The 12680-nt window shown below is 40.0% G+C and overlaps 1 protein-coding gene across 7 annotated transcripts in view; it reads left to right on the forward strand.

Moving 5' to 3' along the window:
* The window catches only part of LOC126384039 (uncharacterized), a 60932-nt gene that overhangs the window by 43122 nt on the left and 5130 nt on the right, over positions 1-12680 (forward strand). For 5 of the 7 annotated variants that reach the window (XR_007569217.1, XM_050034885.1, XM_050034888.1 and 2 more), the window contains 16 exons: positions 1428-1669; positions 1827-2007; positions 2245-2439; positions 2851-3001; positions 3141-3256; positions 3577-3717; positions 4455-4605; positions 4727-4899; positions 6680-6815; positions 7023-7142; positions 7250-7287; positions 7451-7568; positions 7763-7875; positions 8460-8649; positions 12015-12307; positions 12386-12557. Coding sequence is in view for 4 of the 7 variants with exons in the window: in XM_050034885.1 (XP_049890842.1) it covers positions 1428-1669; positions 1827-2007; positions 2245-2439; positions 2851-3001; positions 3141-3256; positions 3577-3717; positions 4455-4605; positions 4727-4899; positions 6680-6815; positions 7023-7142; positions 7250-7287; positions 7451-7568; positions 7763-7875; positions 8460-8649; positions 12015-12307; positions 12386-12557 (2530 nt within the window). In the remaining 3 variants the exon portion in view is untranslated. Of the gene's footprint in view, positions 1-1427; positions 1670-1826; positions 2008-2244; positions 2440-2850; positions 3002-3140; positions 3257-3576; positions 3718-4454; positions 4606-4726; positions 4900-6679; positions 6816-6887; positions 6911-7022; positions 7143-7249; positions 7288-7450; positions 7569-7762; positions 7876-8459; positions 8650-12014; positions 12308-12385; positions 12558-12680 lie in introns of those variants that run through there. The other 2 variants (XR_007569218.1, XR_007569219.1) reach the window with 2 other exon arrangements.

Below are 12680 nucleotides of genomic sequence, written 5' to 3' on the forward strand. Positions count from 1 at the left end.
TCTGGCTTTGAAAATTGGAAATGTATGGATTTTGACTTTATGTCATTTAGTGTTTTTGTGAGAGAGGGAGTGTGTTTGTAAGCACACGTGTATGATGTGGCTCTTTGTAGTACCACGGTAATTTGTGTGGCTCTTGGTCTCTGACTGGTTGGCCACCTCTGCTCTAAGTGTAAGCATGCAAATACCATAGACTGTGTATAAATATGGACATTTTGTCCCCACTTAACCCTCACTGTACAAAAATGAGGCCAAAATATCCCAGATACGGCTGCTGCCATCTTGTGCTGGTGACCTCATTTGGAGCCAGAGTCTGCGCAGTAGCGATCTCTGTGGTGTCGAGTTCGCACCCCTACGACCAATCCAAGCAGTGCCATTGATCACAGAGCACACAGATCAGTACACATAGCTGTCAATCATGATGTCAAACCTCATTTTTATAGTGTCAAATAACTAATTAAACATACTGCAGCATGATAAAAACTACCTGAAATGAGAGAAACCATCTTTGGAAAAAAAATTATTTGACGTGTACTTGTGAGTTTTTAGTTTGGCTTATGTCCCATTTACTAACATGGAGGGGACGAGCTTTATGACCTATACTGCAGCCAGCTACCAGAGGGCAGTTGAGACATTTTGGCTTCACTTTAGGGGAGCTGTCATGTCATCTATCTTTTTTATACAGTCTGTGTTAAGTACAGATAGCAGATAGTTCATTTCACTGCATTTGAAACAAGCCTTTCTCATCATTACTGTCTGAAATGACTGTTACATTATTTCTTGTGTTCAATAATAAATATCTTTAACATAGATTCTGTTAATGTGTCTTCACCTTAAAGGTTCTGTATATGACATTCAGAGCATTAACATAGCAGCAAACAACTATTCACTATGTGAAGATATAGTGGAGTGATGTCGTCCTGAGCAGAGAATGAAGAAAGGCTACCCTGTGTTTCATAATCTCTTCTCTGTCTCATATTTTGGTCGACAGCAAGGCCACATGTACATGTTTGTGCATGTGACTCCTTGTGTGAATCCCATCAGCTAGCTATTGGCCACCGTTCTGCACTGCACTGCACTCAGAGAGCAGTAACACCCACCTTCCGGTTCTCCCCAGGTTAACACTGTTAACTCTGTCAACACTGTTGTGTTAGTGCTGTTTTCACTATAACCATTAGCTGCAAGCCACCAGCACAGCCACCTCCATGTTGAGAACCATGTGCAGACAATCCCAGATCATATGCTTTGAATGTTGTGCACAGCTTCTTTAAACAATAATTGATTTAATAGTGATATGAAAAGTATTTCAGATGATGTTGTCATCACTGATACTGATGAGGCTAGTAGACATTTAAAAATGTATCTAAATGTCCAGGTTCCTGACAACTACACAGTCACTGCGTATCATCTCACTGTTTTGTCTTTGACAGGTGGACTTACAGATCGGTTCAGTCTTTTCTTTGACAGAAGACTCGTCAACGACCACAACACCAGCGCCCACTCTCACCCACATGGATTTGCCTGCGTCATGCTCCAACTGCAAACAGGTCCTGATAGATGGAGAGACTGTTTATCAGAGGAAGGGCCACGCTGACATCTTCTGCTCCTCTTCCTGCCTTTTGAAATTTTACCAAATGAAACAAGTTAAGAAGACCTGCCACTTCTGCCTTCAGTGAGTCATGAAGTATTTTGTTTAATTTGGTGATCAGTATCAATAAGGACTTATTTTTTAATGTCCTTTAGCTTAACTCATCTCAGCTGTATCTACACATTTTTAGTGTTTAAGATTGCAGAAGATTAACTGATCTCATCCTTTTTTGTACTTGTAGAGGGATAGCACAGCGTCAGGACATCCTCCAGGCCCCAGTGGATAATGATGGGACGAAGAAGGATTTTTGCAGCCAGACTTGCCTGTCTTCCTTCAACTACAAGAAAATCATGTCCACCAAAATACCCCTCGTACCGCTCGCGTCACATTCACAATGCAGCATGTGCAGCAGATATTGCATTGTAAGAGACAATGGAACAGATTCCAAAAGATCACATTATATTTTATGTTTCTTTATTGTAATAATGACATATTTAGAAGAAATGTTTTCCTTGATAGTGCATCTTTTTACAACAAAAGCTTTAAAAAGTTTACTGCACGAACATTTTATCTCACTGCCCTTTGTTATCCAGATTTATATGAATTGAAATGAGTATGAGGTATAGTTGACACACTGTCCTGTCTTTATCCTTCTGCAGAGCAAACATGAGATCATAAGACATGATGTCGTCCACAAGATCTGCAGCGACACCTGTTTTCTCCGCTTCTGCAACATAAACAACTTGTCCATCTGTGAGAACTGTCACTCCAGCTGCAGCAAACCTCTCATGCTCAGTACGGAGGACGGTAACAAAAAACTCTGCGATGCAGAGTGTCTGGCTCAATTCAAGCAGGTAACAGAATCCTAAAACATCTTAAAATTTCATAGGATATTTTTTTAAACATCTTTAACTTTTGGATGTTTTTTGTAAAGCTACAGAGTTACTTTTAAAGGCTGGTGGCAGTGTCTAGTTTAGTTCTTTGTTTATTTTTATGAGAATGAAACATGTAGGTAAAAGGTAATGATAAGATAGGAAAAAATAAAATGTTATTTAAGGTCCATGCTTTGCAAAATAAAAACGGTGTGAAAAAACAACAAGAACAACCATGAAAGAACCTTTGTAAAAACATTCATATGTTATCCACTGTTTCAGTTGAATATCTCGCTGCTCTACAAGTTGTTCTAGATGAGATTCTAGATCCCCTGAGTTACGCTGAGTCTGTGAATGGACTCAATATTCTCTCTGTGCTGTTTTTATTTGCAGAAAATCAAAACCCAGCAGCCGTGTTCCATGTGCCAGAGCTCCCATTTAATGTCAGATATGTTTGAAAACAAAAACAGTGAGGACATAGTGGAGCTCTTCTGTACCTACAGCTGTGTGATGGCATCCAAGATCCAGGCTGTCAGCGCATCAGGTACTGGACGATAACTTACTCCCATGAAACCTCAGAGCTATGTCTCCACTCTGAGGTGGTTCATTGTCAGTATTTGTGGTAATATTAATTGATTTTGCCATTTGGCTGAGTTTCTGTCATGAAAATCTTTTCTCCTCAGGTATTCCACTGAATTGTGACCACTGTGGTAAGACTACACTACCAGCCTGCCACCTCGCCATGTCGGATTTTTCCGTCAAAAACTTTTGCACTCTAACCTGTGCTATGTCTTTTAAGGTAAATCCACCTGAAGCTTATACAACATTCAAAACTCTAAACATTATGTATGTACACTTATCCTACCAACAAAAGTACCAATACAGGTTGTTCCTCTGTGCCAAAGGCCCTCACTATAGCCCCAAAGCTATTAAAAAAACATAAAGAAGCCACACTGTTCCATTGGGTGGCATGTTCCTTCATTATAATTAATTAACATGGCCAGGGTACTTTGTTGTAGAACATCACTTCACTCTTTGACCATATTACATTAGACACTACCATATTTATTTTATACAAGTTTAAAACCTTTGCATATCTTTTGTGTTTTTGTGCCACAGGAGAGCCAAAAAGACCTGACGGCTAACTCAACAGGAGCTGCTGACCAAACCCAGATTGATTACCACAAACCACCAGAAAAGCTGCCATGTGCCCAGTGTCGCCGCATCATAAAAGCTACACCCAAAGTCATCCAAAAGAAGGTGTGTTGGGTCTCAAGTAAAAGCTGTCAGGCTGTGATGTTGTAACATCAGTGTAAGGCAAGTTACTTTGAAAATGTAATACATTGCATATTACTACTTACTTTCATTTGAACGTTCTGGGTTACTTTACAATATTACTGTCTGTGTAGAGTAATGCTTTACTGATTGCACTACTTTTATGTTACTTTCACCAAAATAACTGGAGAAGTATGACAAAGCATTATTAGAGGGAAGAGGGTGGTGTTGTTTCATACCAGGTAACAAAAGCACTGAAATACAAGTTTACTGCAGTTCATTAAAAATCCAGTGGTGGGCGAAATTGTATAGTGAAATGAAGGCTGTTCTCCAAAGCACAGATCTGGCCCGTTTGTGCATTCACATGCAGCGGTTAGCACTTTGTATTGAACAATTAAATAGCCTAGACTTTTATAAAGAAATGAACAGCCTTTGACAAACAAAGGAACAAAGTCTGATCGATTATGAGATAGGGATCAATATTTATCAGCCTGTCATATGGAACAAAATAGACAACCGTCAGCGGTATGAGTGTACCTTGAGTTTAACCAATGGATCTAATTGAATCTAAAGTTATGTCCATTGATTTGCACCATTTTATTATGACAGTATTGACCTTTGAAGTATAAACTTCTTACTGTGGTATATTAGAAATAATAATATACACTATGACATTTGTGTGAGTGTGTTAATTAAAAAACACTGTGTGTGTTTATTCACAGGGCAAAATGAATTTTGTGTGTAACCTCGCCTGTTCTCAAGAGTTCAAGAGGGTCAACAACATCATGGGCAAGTGTGAATACTGTAAGAATGAGAGGATCATCACAAACGTCAAGAAGGTCGACAGCAAAGACTGCTACTTCTGCAGTGACGGTAAGGGGTCACACTGAAGTGTCTAATGCAGGACTTTGTAGCCTAGTTTGTGCTGTGCATTTGTTGTCAGTTATTGTAAATAATATTCTTACAAATATTACTATTCTTTCTCTCCTCCCAGGCTGTCTGAGGCTCTTCCAACATGAGCTGGAGAAGAAGTGGGGCGAACACTGCGGCTCGTGTGCTTACTGCTTCTCCATCTCTAAGACACTGGTGACAGCAAAGTATGAAGGCATTGACGAGGAATTCTGCTCCGAAGAGTGCAGCTCAAATTATAACATGCTCCTCTGTCGTGTAAGTCGAGGTGGAAGTTCACCCACTGCACAAAAAACCTGCCCATTGTAGATAATGTAGCATTCAAGCTTCAGGTGACTTATTTCCTGTTCTGCTTTTTTGTACTCTTCATGTTTGTATTAGCTCAAGGTAAGTAAAGTCAACTTTAGATTAGATCATATAAATTACACTATAAAATTACAGTTATTTAATTTAAAAAAATTAAATCTCTAGACCTGGATGGACTGCAAGTTACTAGCCAACGTGTCAAGTAGGGCTGACCCAAAAAATTCAAAGCTTCGTTCGNTTAGCTCAAGGTAAGTAATGTCAACTTTAGATTAGATCATATAAATTACACTATAAAATTACAGTTATTTAATTTAAAAAAATTAAATCTCTAGACCAGTGGTTCCCAACTGGTGGGTTGCGGTCCAAAAATGGGTCGCGGGTCCACTCTGGATGGACTGCAAGTTACTAGCCAACGTGTCAAGTAGGGCTGACCCAAAAAATTCGAAGCTTCGTTCGATTGCACGGGATTCGATTGTGAATTTATTTATTTATTTATTTATTTATTTTTAATATTTGGCCCTTTTTTTTCCTCCCGTTTTTTTGGGGGGACCTTGAACGCAACACCATCTCTGACAAGGAAATAGAAAGCCCGACGTGCTTGAACACAGACAACTAAATTATTTCAACAATGTGACTCAAAATAATGATAAGAGTTACTGACTAACAGTTATCTTCTTGACAGAAACCGCAAACTAGCTTAATGACATGGTCAAACACAAGTGTGACACTGAAAATGTTAAACTGTGTGGACCTTGAACTAATGACTAAGGAGAAATCTGGACCCTGTGGCTGGACCAGTTGGGAACCAATGCTCTAGACCACTTAATGAATGTATTTCTGCACAGTCTTGGACATGGTTAAGGCTCCAGTGGTGCATTTGCAATCAGTATTTGTTTTTGAATGGGACCAAAACTGAAAGTAAACTGGGACCAAGGCTGTTGCCTTTGCAACAGAATAGAAATGAAATTGTCTACAGACCAAATCACAGTGTATACTTAAAATGATTTCATGTGCATAAAATCAGACGGTGCTGAGCAAACGCTCTGTTAATTGATTCATTTTTAATCATCTGAGTGTAGACTATATTTAGACTATTTTCAATGTTTTACCTTTCCATCAGACAGCCTTCTCCAATGGGAAACTTAAGCCCTGATATGAAAGACACCAGACTCCACTGGCAAAAACAGTAGTTTAACTCGGCAAAAGAGTTGCTAGTTTATTGTGTCCTCAATTGGTTAGTGTGTAAGGTAAAGCGGAGCAAATATTCAAATGTAACGTACACTTACACAGATAATAATTATTTTAGGTGGCTAAAATATGTTTTGCAGCAGCTTCTGTCCACAGCAGTACATTGGTTAGCTTGTGTGGCAGTAGATTTGGTTAATCAAAGATGAGAGCAGAGTAAAAAAGTACATAAAATAAGCACAACAGAAACGTCAGATAGGTCCAGCCACTGTTTTAAACTACATATCTTAAAATGTTACAGCCACAGCTGAAAATGACTCTGGACTCTGAAAAATTGTGATACACATTTCCCCATGTCATGACATTTTATAGACCAAATAATTAAGACAATAATCAGCAGATAGACTGACAATGAATGTAATTGTTAGTTGCAGCCCTATGTGTATATAAACCGGCCTAAAACCTGAATATGTAAAAATGCTAATTAACCTGATGATAGCAAAGAGGTGCTCTGTCCCGACAACATGTTCACTCTGCTTTCTCTCAGGTTGCCAACTGTGACACCTGCGGTCGTAACGGTAAACTGCGGCAGAGTCTTCCCATGATAGGAGAGGTCAAACACTTCTGTGACCTGAGATGTCTCCTGCATTTCTGCAATAGAAGGGTCCAGATGGTCAACAAAGGTATGTATTGCTGTTGCCATGTGATGCTTTGTTTGCCTGTTTTATTGCGTACAGCCCTGTTTATGTGTGATGTTGTGGTCCTTGTGGATCCAGAAGTAAACACGAGAGGAAATCAAACGGAGTCAAACTGGACATTTACTGGATTTTAATTACTGTAAAAAGTATTGTGAGATCAATCATTTACTCCTCTTTGTCTCCTGCCGACAGTCTCTTCACCTCCCAGATCTACAGGCACAGTGGAGTCCTCCCCTGTCATTGCTAATGTGATCTCGCTTGCTGGTGCTTTGGCCAGGCAGTCCAGTGCCTCTTCCAGCTCTGCACAGACTGGTACACACACAGACACTTCATATGCATATACCATGGAAAAACTATTACATGTAATACGTGAAGATGCTTCATCTCTGTTTCTCTGACTCAAACTAATATCTCCACAGTCTCTGTCCCTGACATTCAAACAAAGGTTGTTGGACATGTAAGTTTACTCCAAAAACCAAGTCCTCCACATAATTGTCAAAAACTAACTCCTGTTCACAAAGCACATAAATGAATAAGCCAAGATATTACCCATTCATGCTCCTTTTGATGTTTAAAATATTGTTATTTGAAGTTTTTATCAATGTTTTTCTGTTCTTCAGGCCAGTATTCAAACCGTCCCCACAGAGCTGAAGAACAAGTCCATGCTCTGCACACCGTTAGTCCACAACAAAGGAGTCTCCTGTACCATTCGGACTGTAGACTCAGCGATACAGACAGGTAAAAATCACTTCCAGGATTTTAAAATGCTAAATACCAAATTGACTTTTTAGTGACTATGACTCATTAAAAGATGCATCCAGTGCTGTGTTAAGTTTTTTTTTTTTTCCCCCCATATAAGGCAAATAAATATATACCTTCATTTTGAAGAGTTTTGATGTTGTGTCTGGTTCTTTTGTTGTTGTTGTGTGAAGACAACGTCGGACCCAATGTCGTACCCCTGCCTGTCCCGGTGCCAGTGTACGTTCCTCTGCCGATGAACATGTACAGCCAGTACACGCCGAAGCCCATGGGCCTGCCCTTACCGGTATGAAAAACAACCTTGAACTTTGTTAAACTTTGATCACGTGAAAATATCAGGACTTAACCCTGCAAGAAAAATGCTCAAAATCTTTAAACTTATGGAATCTCTTAAATTGTGCTCACTTATCCACTGACCTTGTCGTGAGCAGTTTATGGAACTCAATGCATGATTCAGCTGCTTTACGGACCTGCAGCTTTCTTTTCATTAGATTTTGTAAGATTAAGTGTACTGTTTGGGTCTAATTTAATTTACACTAATTCATCCATCAACATCAGTTGACATGAAAACACCGCCACAAAAAATAGGATCACAATAAGTCTTTATCTACTCTTGATACTAAGTTAATATTTTAAGTTGTGACATTTGAAAGATTACGGGAAAAAGTATCAAGAATCTCGGTTTTAAATGAATACATTTTGGCCTCAGGCATCTTTGTAACCAAGCCTTTTAAGGTACATAACAGCAACATCCAGCCTCAATGCCCTAAAAATGATTGCATGTTGGTTTTTTCGGAATTAGGCAGCACAGCCTTTAGGTACCACTATCAGATTTTACCAACTCCCTCTCTCATACTGTCCCTGCCACAGCTTCCTGTGCCCATATTTCTTCCTGACCCAATGAGAAAAAATATGAAGGAGAAGATCCAGCCTGACCTGTTGGAGGGAGAGCTCAACTTGAAGTCTGAGAGAAAGAAAGTGCAAGATGAAAGAAACGAGAGAAAGGACCGAGTGGTGACAGAAGAGGCCTTAGACAGACAGGAAACTCACTCTCCAAAGGGTAAGACATTTGATAAATATGGTGGGAAGTGATGATAATATTACAGTTAAACTTGAGGAAGGATAGCCAAGAGAATCAGCTGAAATCAAAAGAGCTGATCATTCCAGGTCTTAATTTACTCGCTATGTTTGTCTGATTGTAGTTAAGGGCTGCCATTTTGTAAAAAAAAAAATGTTTTGGTGCTTACATGTGCAGCAGAGGGCAGTGTTTTGTTTATTTAATCAAATTTAAAAAGAAAAAAGTTAAATGGACTAAGAGGAAAACAGTACAGCACTGTTCATGTTTTGCAACCCTTACCTCAGAGCACAGGATTAGCCAGAATTAAATTGAATTTTTAAAATAGTTCTCTCTTTTTATTTGGAAGAAGCTGCGTTCAATATTAAACATATTGCACAGTTAGCTCAGAGCAAATCTTTATCTGCAGGTAAGAATTAAAACATACACACATTACATTACTACCCATACAAGAGGGAACATATGAATGTTTGCATCGCATTATCACCACCACATATGAATATATCAGTTTAAATATTGTGAACTTCATCTGCACCTACATTCAGTATGTTTTCCAAGTTGTGAACAGTTTCTAATATAGAGCAGCTCTGTGTGAGATAACTGAGGGAGGTTGTTTTTCTGCACTGATAAAAGGTTTCGCTCGTGTCCTTGAGATAGTCACATTTTTTAAAGACTGCTTCAGAGGCTATAACTCACAGTACACCCACATATGTGAGTCCTATAAATCTGTCAATGTTATCTTGATGAAACGTTTTTTGTATTTTCTCATTGTCGCTTACTGTTTTTTTACACGCTGACCGGCACACATGGAAGTAAAAGCCAACCCCACATTCACTCTGTTTTGGCGTTTCCCCCGCTATGTGGGTGTTTTGTCTTGCTATATTTGCATTTCAGTGCTGTGTCTCTTGGATGCGTGCTGCTTATGGTCTGGCAGCTGGTTTCTAGCTTCTAATAAAGCCCCACATGAGCGCTGTGGGGGTACACACCCATATACGTCCTGAACACAGAATATAAGAATAAAATGAAATACAGTACAGGCAGAGGGCAGAGTGTACAGCCATGGCCAAAAGTTCTGAGAATTACACTAGTATTGGTTTTTACAAAGTTTGCTGCTTCAGTGTTTTTAGATCTTTTTGTCAGATGTTACTATAATATACTGAAGTATAATTACAAGCATTTCATAAGGGTCAAAGGCTTTTATTGACAATTACAGTAAGTTTATGCAAAGAGTCAATATTTGCAATGTTGACCCTTCTTTTTCAAGACCTCTGCAATTCGCCCTGGCATGCTGTCAATCAACTTCTGGGCCACATCCTGACTGATGGTAGCCCATTCTTGCATAATCAATGCTTGGAGTTTGTCAGAATTTGTGGGTTTTTGTTTGTCCACCTGCCTCTTGAGGATTGACCACAAGTTCTCAATGGGATTAAGGTCTGGGGAGTTTCCTAGCCATGGACCCAAAATTTCGATGTTTTGTTCCCCGAGCCACGTAGTTATCACTTTTGCCTTATGGCAAGGCGCTCGATCATGCTGGAAAAGGCATTGTTCGTCACCAAACTGTTCTTGGATGGTTGGGAGAAGTTGCTCTCGGAGGATGTTTTGGTACCATTCTTTATTCATGGCTGTGTTCTTAGGCAAAATTGTGAGTGAGCCCAGTCCCTTGGCTGAAAAGCAACCCCACACATGGATGGTCTCAGGATGCTTTACTGTTGGCATGACACAGGACTGATGGTAGCGCTCACCTTTTCTTCTCCGGACAAGCTTTTTTCCAGAAGCCCCAAACAATCGGAAAGGGGATTCATCAGAGAAAATGACTTTACCCCAGTCCTCAGCAGTCCAATCCCTGTACTTTTTGCAGAATATCAGTCTGTCCCTGATGTTTTTCCTGGAGAGAAGTGGCTTCTTTGCTGCCCTTCTTGACACCAGGCCATCCTCCAAAAGTCTTCGCCTCACTGTGCGTGCAGATGCACTCACACCTGCCTGCTGCCATTCCTGAGCAAGCTCTGCACTGGTGGTGCCCCGATCCCGCAGCTGAATCAACTTTAGGAGACGGTCCTGGCGTTTGCTGGACTTTCTTGGGCGCCCTGAAGCCTTCTTCACAACAATTGAACCTCTCTCCTTGAAGTTCTTGATGATCCGATAAATGGTTGATTTAGGTGCAATCTTAGTATCAGCAATATCCTTGCCTGTAAAGCCCTTTTTGTACAAAGCAATGATGGCTGCACGTGTTTCCTTGCAGGTAACCATGGTTAACAGAGGAAGAACAATGATTTCAAGCACCACCCTCTTTTAAAGCTTCCAGTCTGTTATTCTAACTCAATCAGCATGACAAAGTGATCTCCACCTTGTCCTCATCAGCACTCTCACCTGTGTTAACGAGAGAATCACTGACATGATGTCAGCTGGTCCTTCTGTGGCAGGACTGAAATGCATTGGAAATGTTTTTGGGGGGATTAAGTTCATTTTCATGGCAAAGAGGGACTTTGCAATTAATTGCAATTCATCTGATCACTCTTCATAACATTCTGGAGTACATGCAAATTGCCATCATAAAAAATGAGGCAGTAGACTTTATGAAAATTAATATTTGTGTGATTCTCAAAACTTTTGGCCACGGCTGTATGAAAAATACACCACCACGTATTTCTAGTGGGTCACAAGTGATGATTGAGAGGGATTACCTCTGTATGAGTGTATTGTTTGTTTGTGGGGGGGGGGGGTTTAAAAAGAGAGTCCTGCATTCCCTCTTCTTCTCTCAGTGATTATTGGTTCTGTGTTAGTTTGTGTGACATAATTCTGCTGCCATTTTGGCCAGGGCTTCCTTGAAATGTATTTATAGATTAGCCTCCTCTCTGATTTGATCCTAAAGGAGTACTTCACCCCCCACATGATCATTTGTATATTTATTTCACACTCCATGTAATGTTGAATTCATAAAGAAAACTTTGATTTTCCTGCATGCCTCCACATTTAACCTAGAATCCAAAAAAGGCGAACATTATTGATAAATCAAGGCCATAGGGATCGCCTTTAACAACATCAAAACTTCCATTAACAAACTCTCACAAGATTTGTTCAATATAATCCAAGTCTCATTAATGCAGTTGTATAACTATTTAAAACACTTCCACATGAACAGTCCTAAGCATCTGTTTTTGGATTCTTCATTCACTATGGAGGCATGCAAGAACAACAAAGTTTTCTTCCTAAATTTGACATAACACTGGGTGAGTAACTGATACACAAATCATCATTTGGGGGATGAAGTATTCCTTTAAGATCAAAAACATGTAGACTCTCTAGCTCCATATGGGTTTATCCATAACTTCTATCATCCTCATTATTTTCAGATCACACCAGTAACTGTCGTGATGACTTGAATTCAGATCATCAGGCCACTTTACACAACAAGGAAGACTCCTCCTCTGACAGCAGCTGTGGGTCACTCAGTCGACCGCACATCCATGAAAAACCCCCTCAGGTTTTAGAAGTGGGAATGATCAGTGAGCCTCAACCTGAGCTCCAACTTCCAGCGCCTCCTCCTCCTCCAGAGATGAGAGAGGATCCCCAGAGCTCACCAAGCCCTGAACTGGCCCCTCCGCTATCACAACAGAGTGTGGGGAAAGTCCACAACAAGAACAAGGTAACAAATTACCTGGGAGTTTAGAAGCTTTGGTCTTGTCTTTCTGTGGTGTAATCTTGTCTCTCCTCTCTATGAAAGGGTCGTAAAATGCAACAGTTATCCAAAGCAGCTAAACAGGAGACATCTCAAAGAGACTCCTCCAAGGTCATATCGAAGAAGCACCACAAACTGAAGAGCCAGTGTGGAATTGACGCCTGGAAGAGATGGATACAGTGGAGAGAATCACAAACTAACCTGGACCTCGTTTCATGTATGTTTTTGTCTTTCTTTCTTTTTTTCAGTTTGATTTTCAGTCTGTTTAGGATTTGTTTCCTCAAAGCAAGCTTTAAGTTGAGTGTAAGTTGTTATGGGAACAAACAACATGTTTTTAAGA

This window comes from Epinephelus moara, chromosome 22 (assembly GCF_006386435.1).
Source record: "Epinephelus moara isolate mb chromosome 22, YSFRI_EMoa_1.0, whole genome shotgun sequence".
Taxonomy (NCBI): Eukaryota; Metazoa; Chordata; class Actinopteri; order Perciformes; family Serranidae; genus Epinephelus; species Epinephelus moara.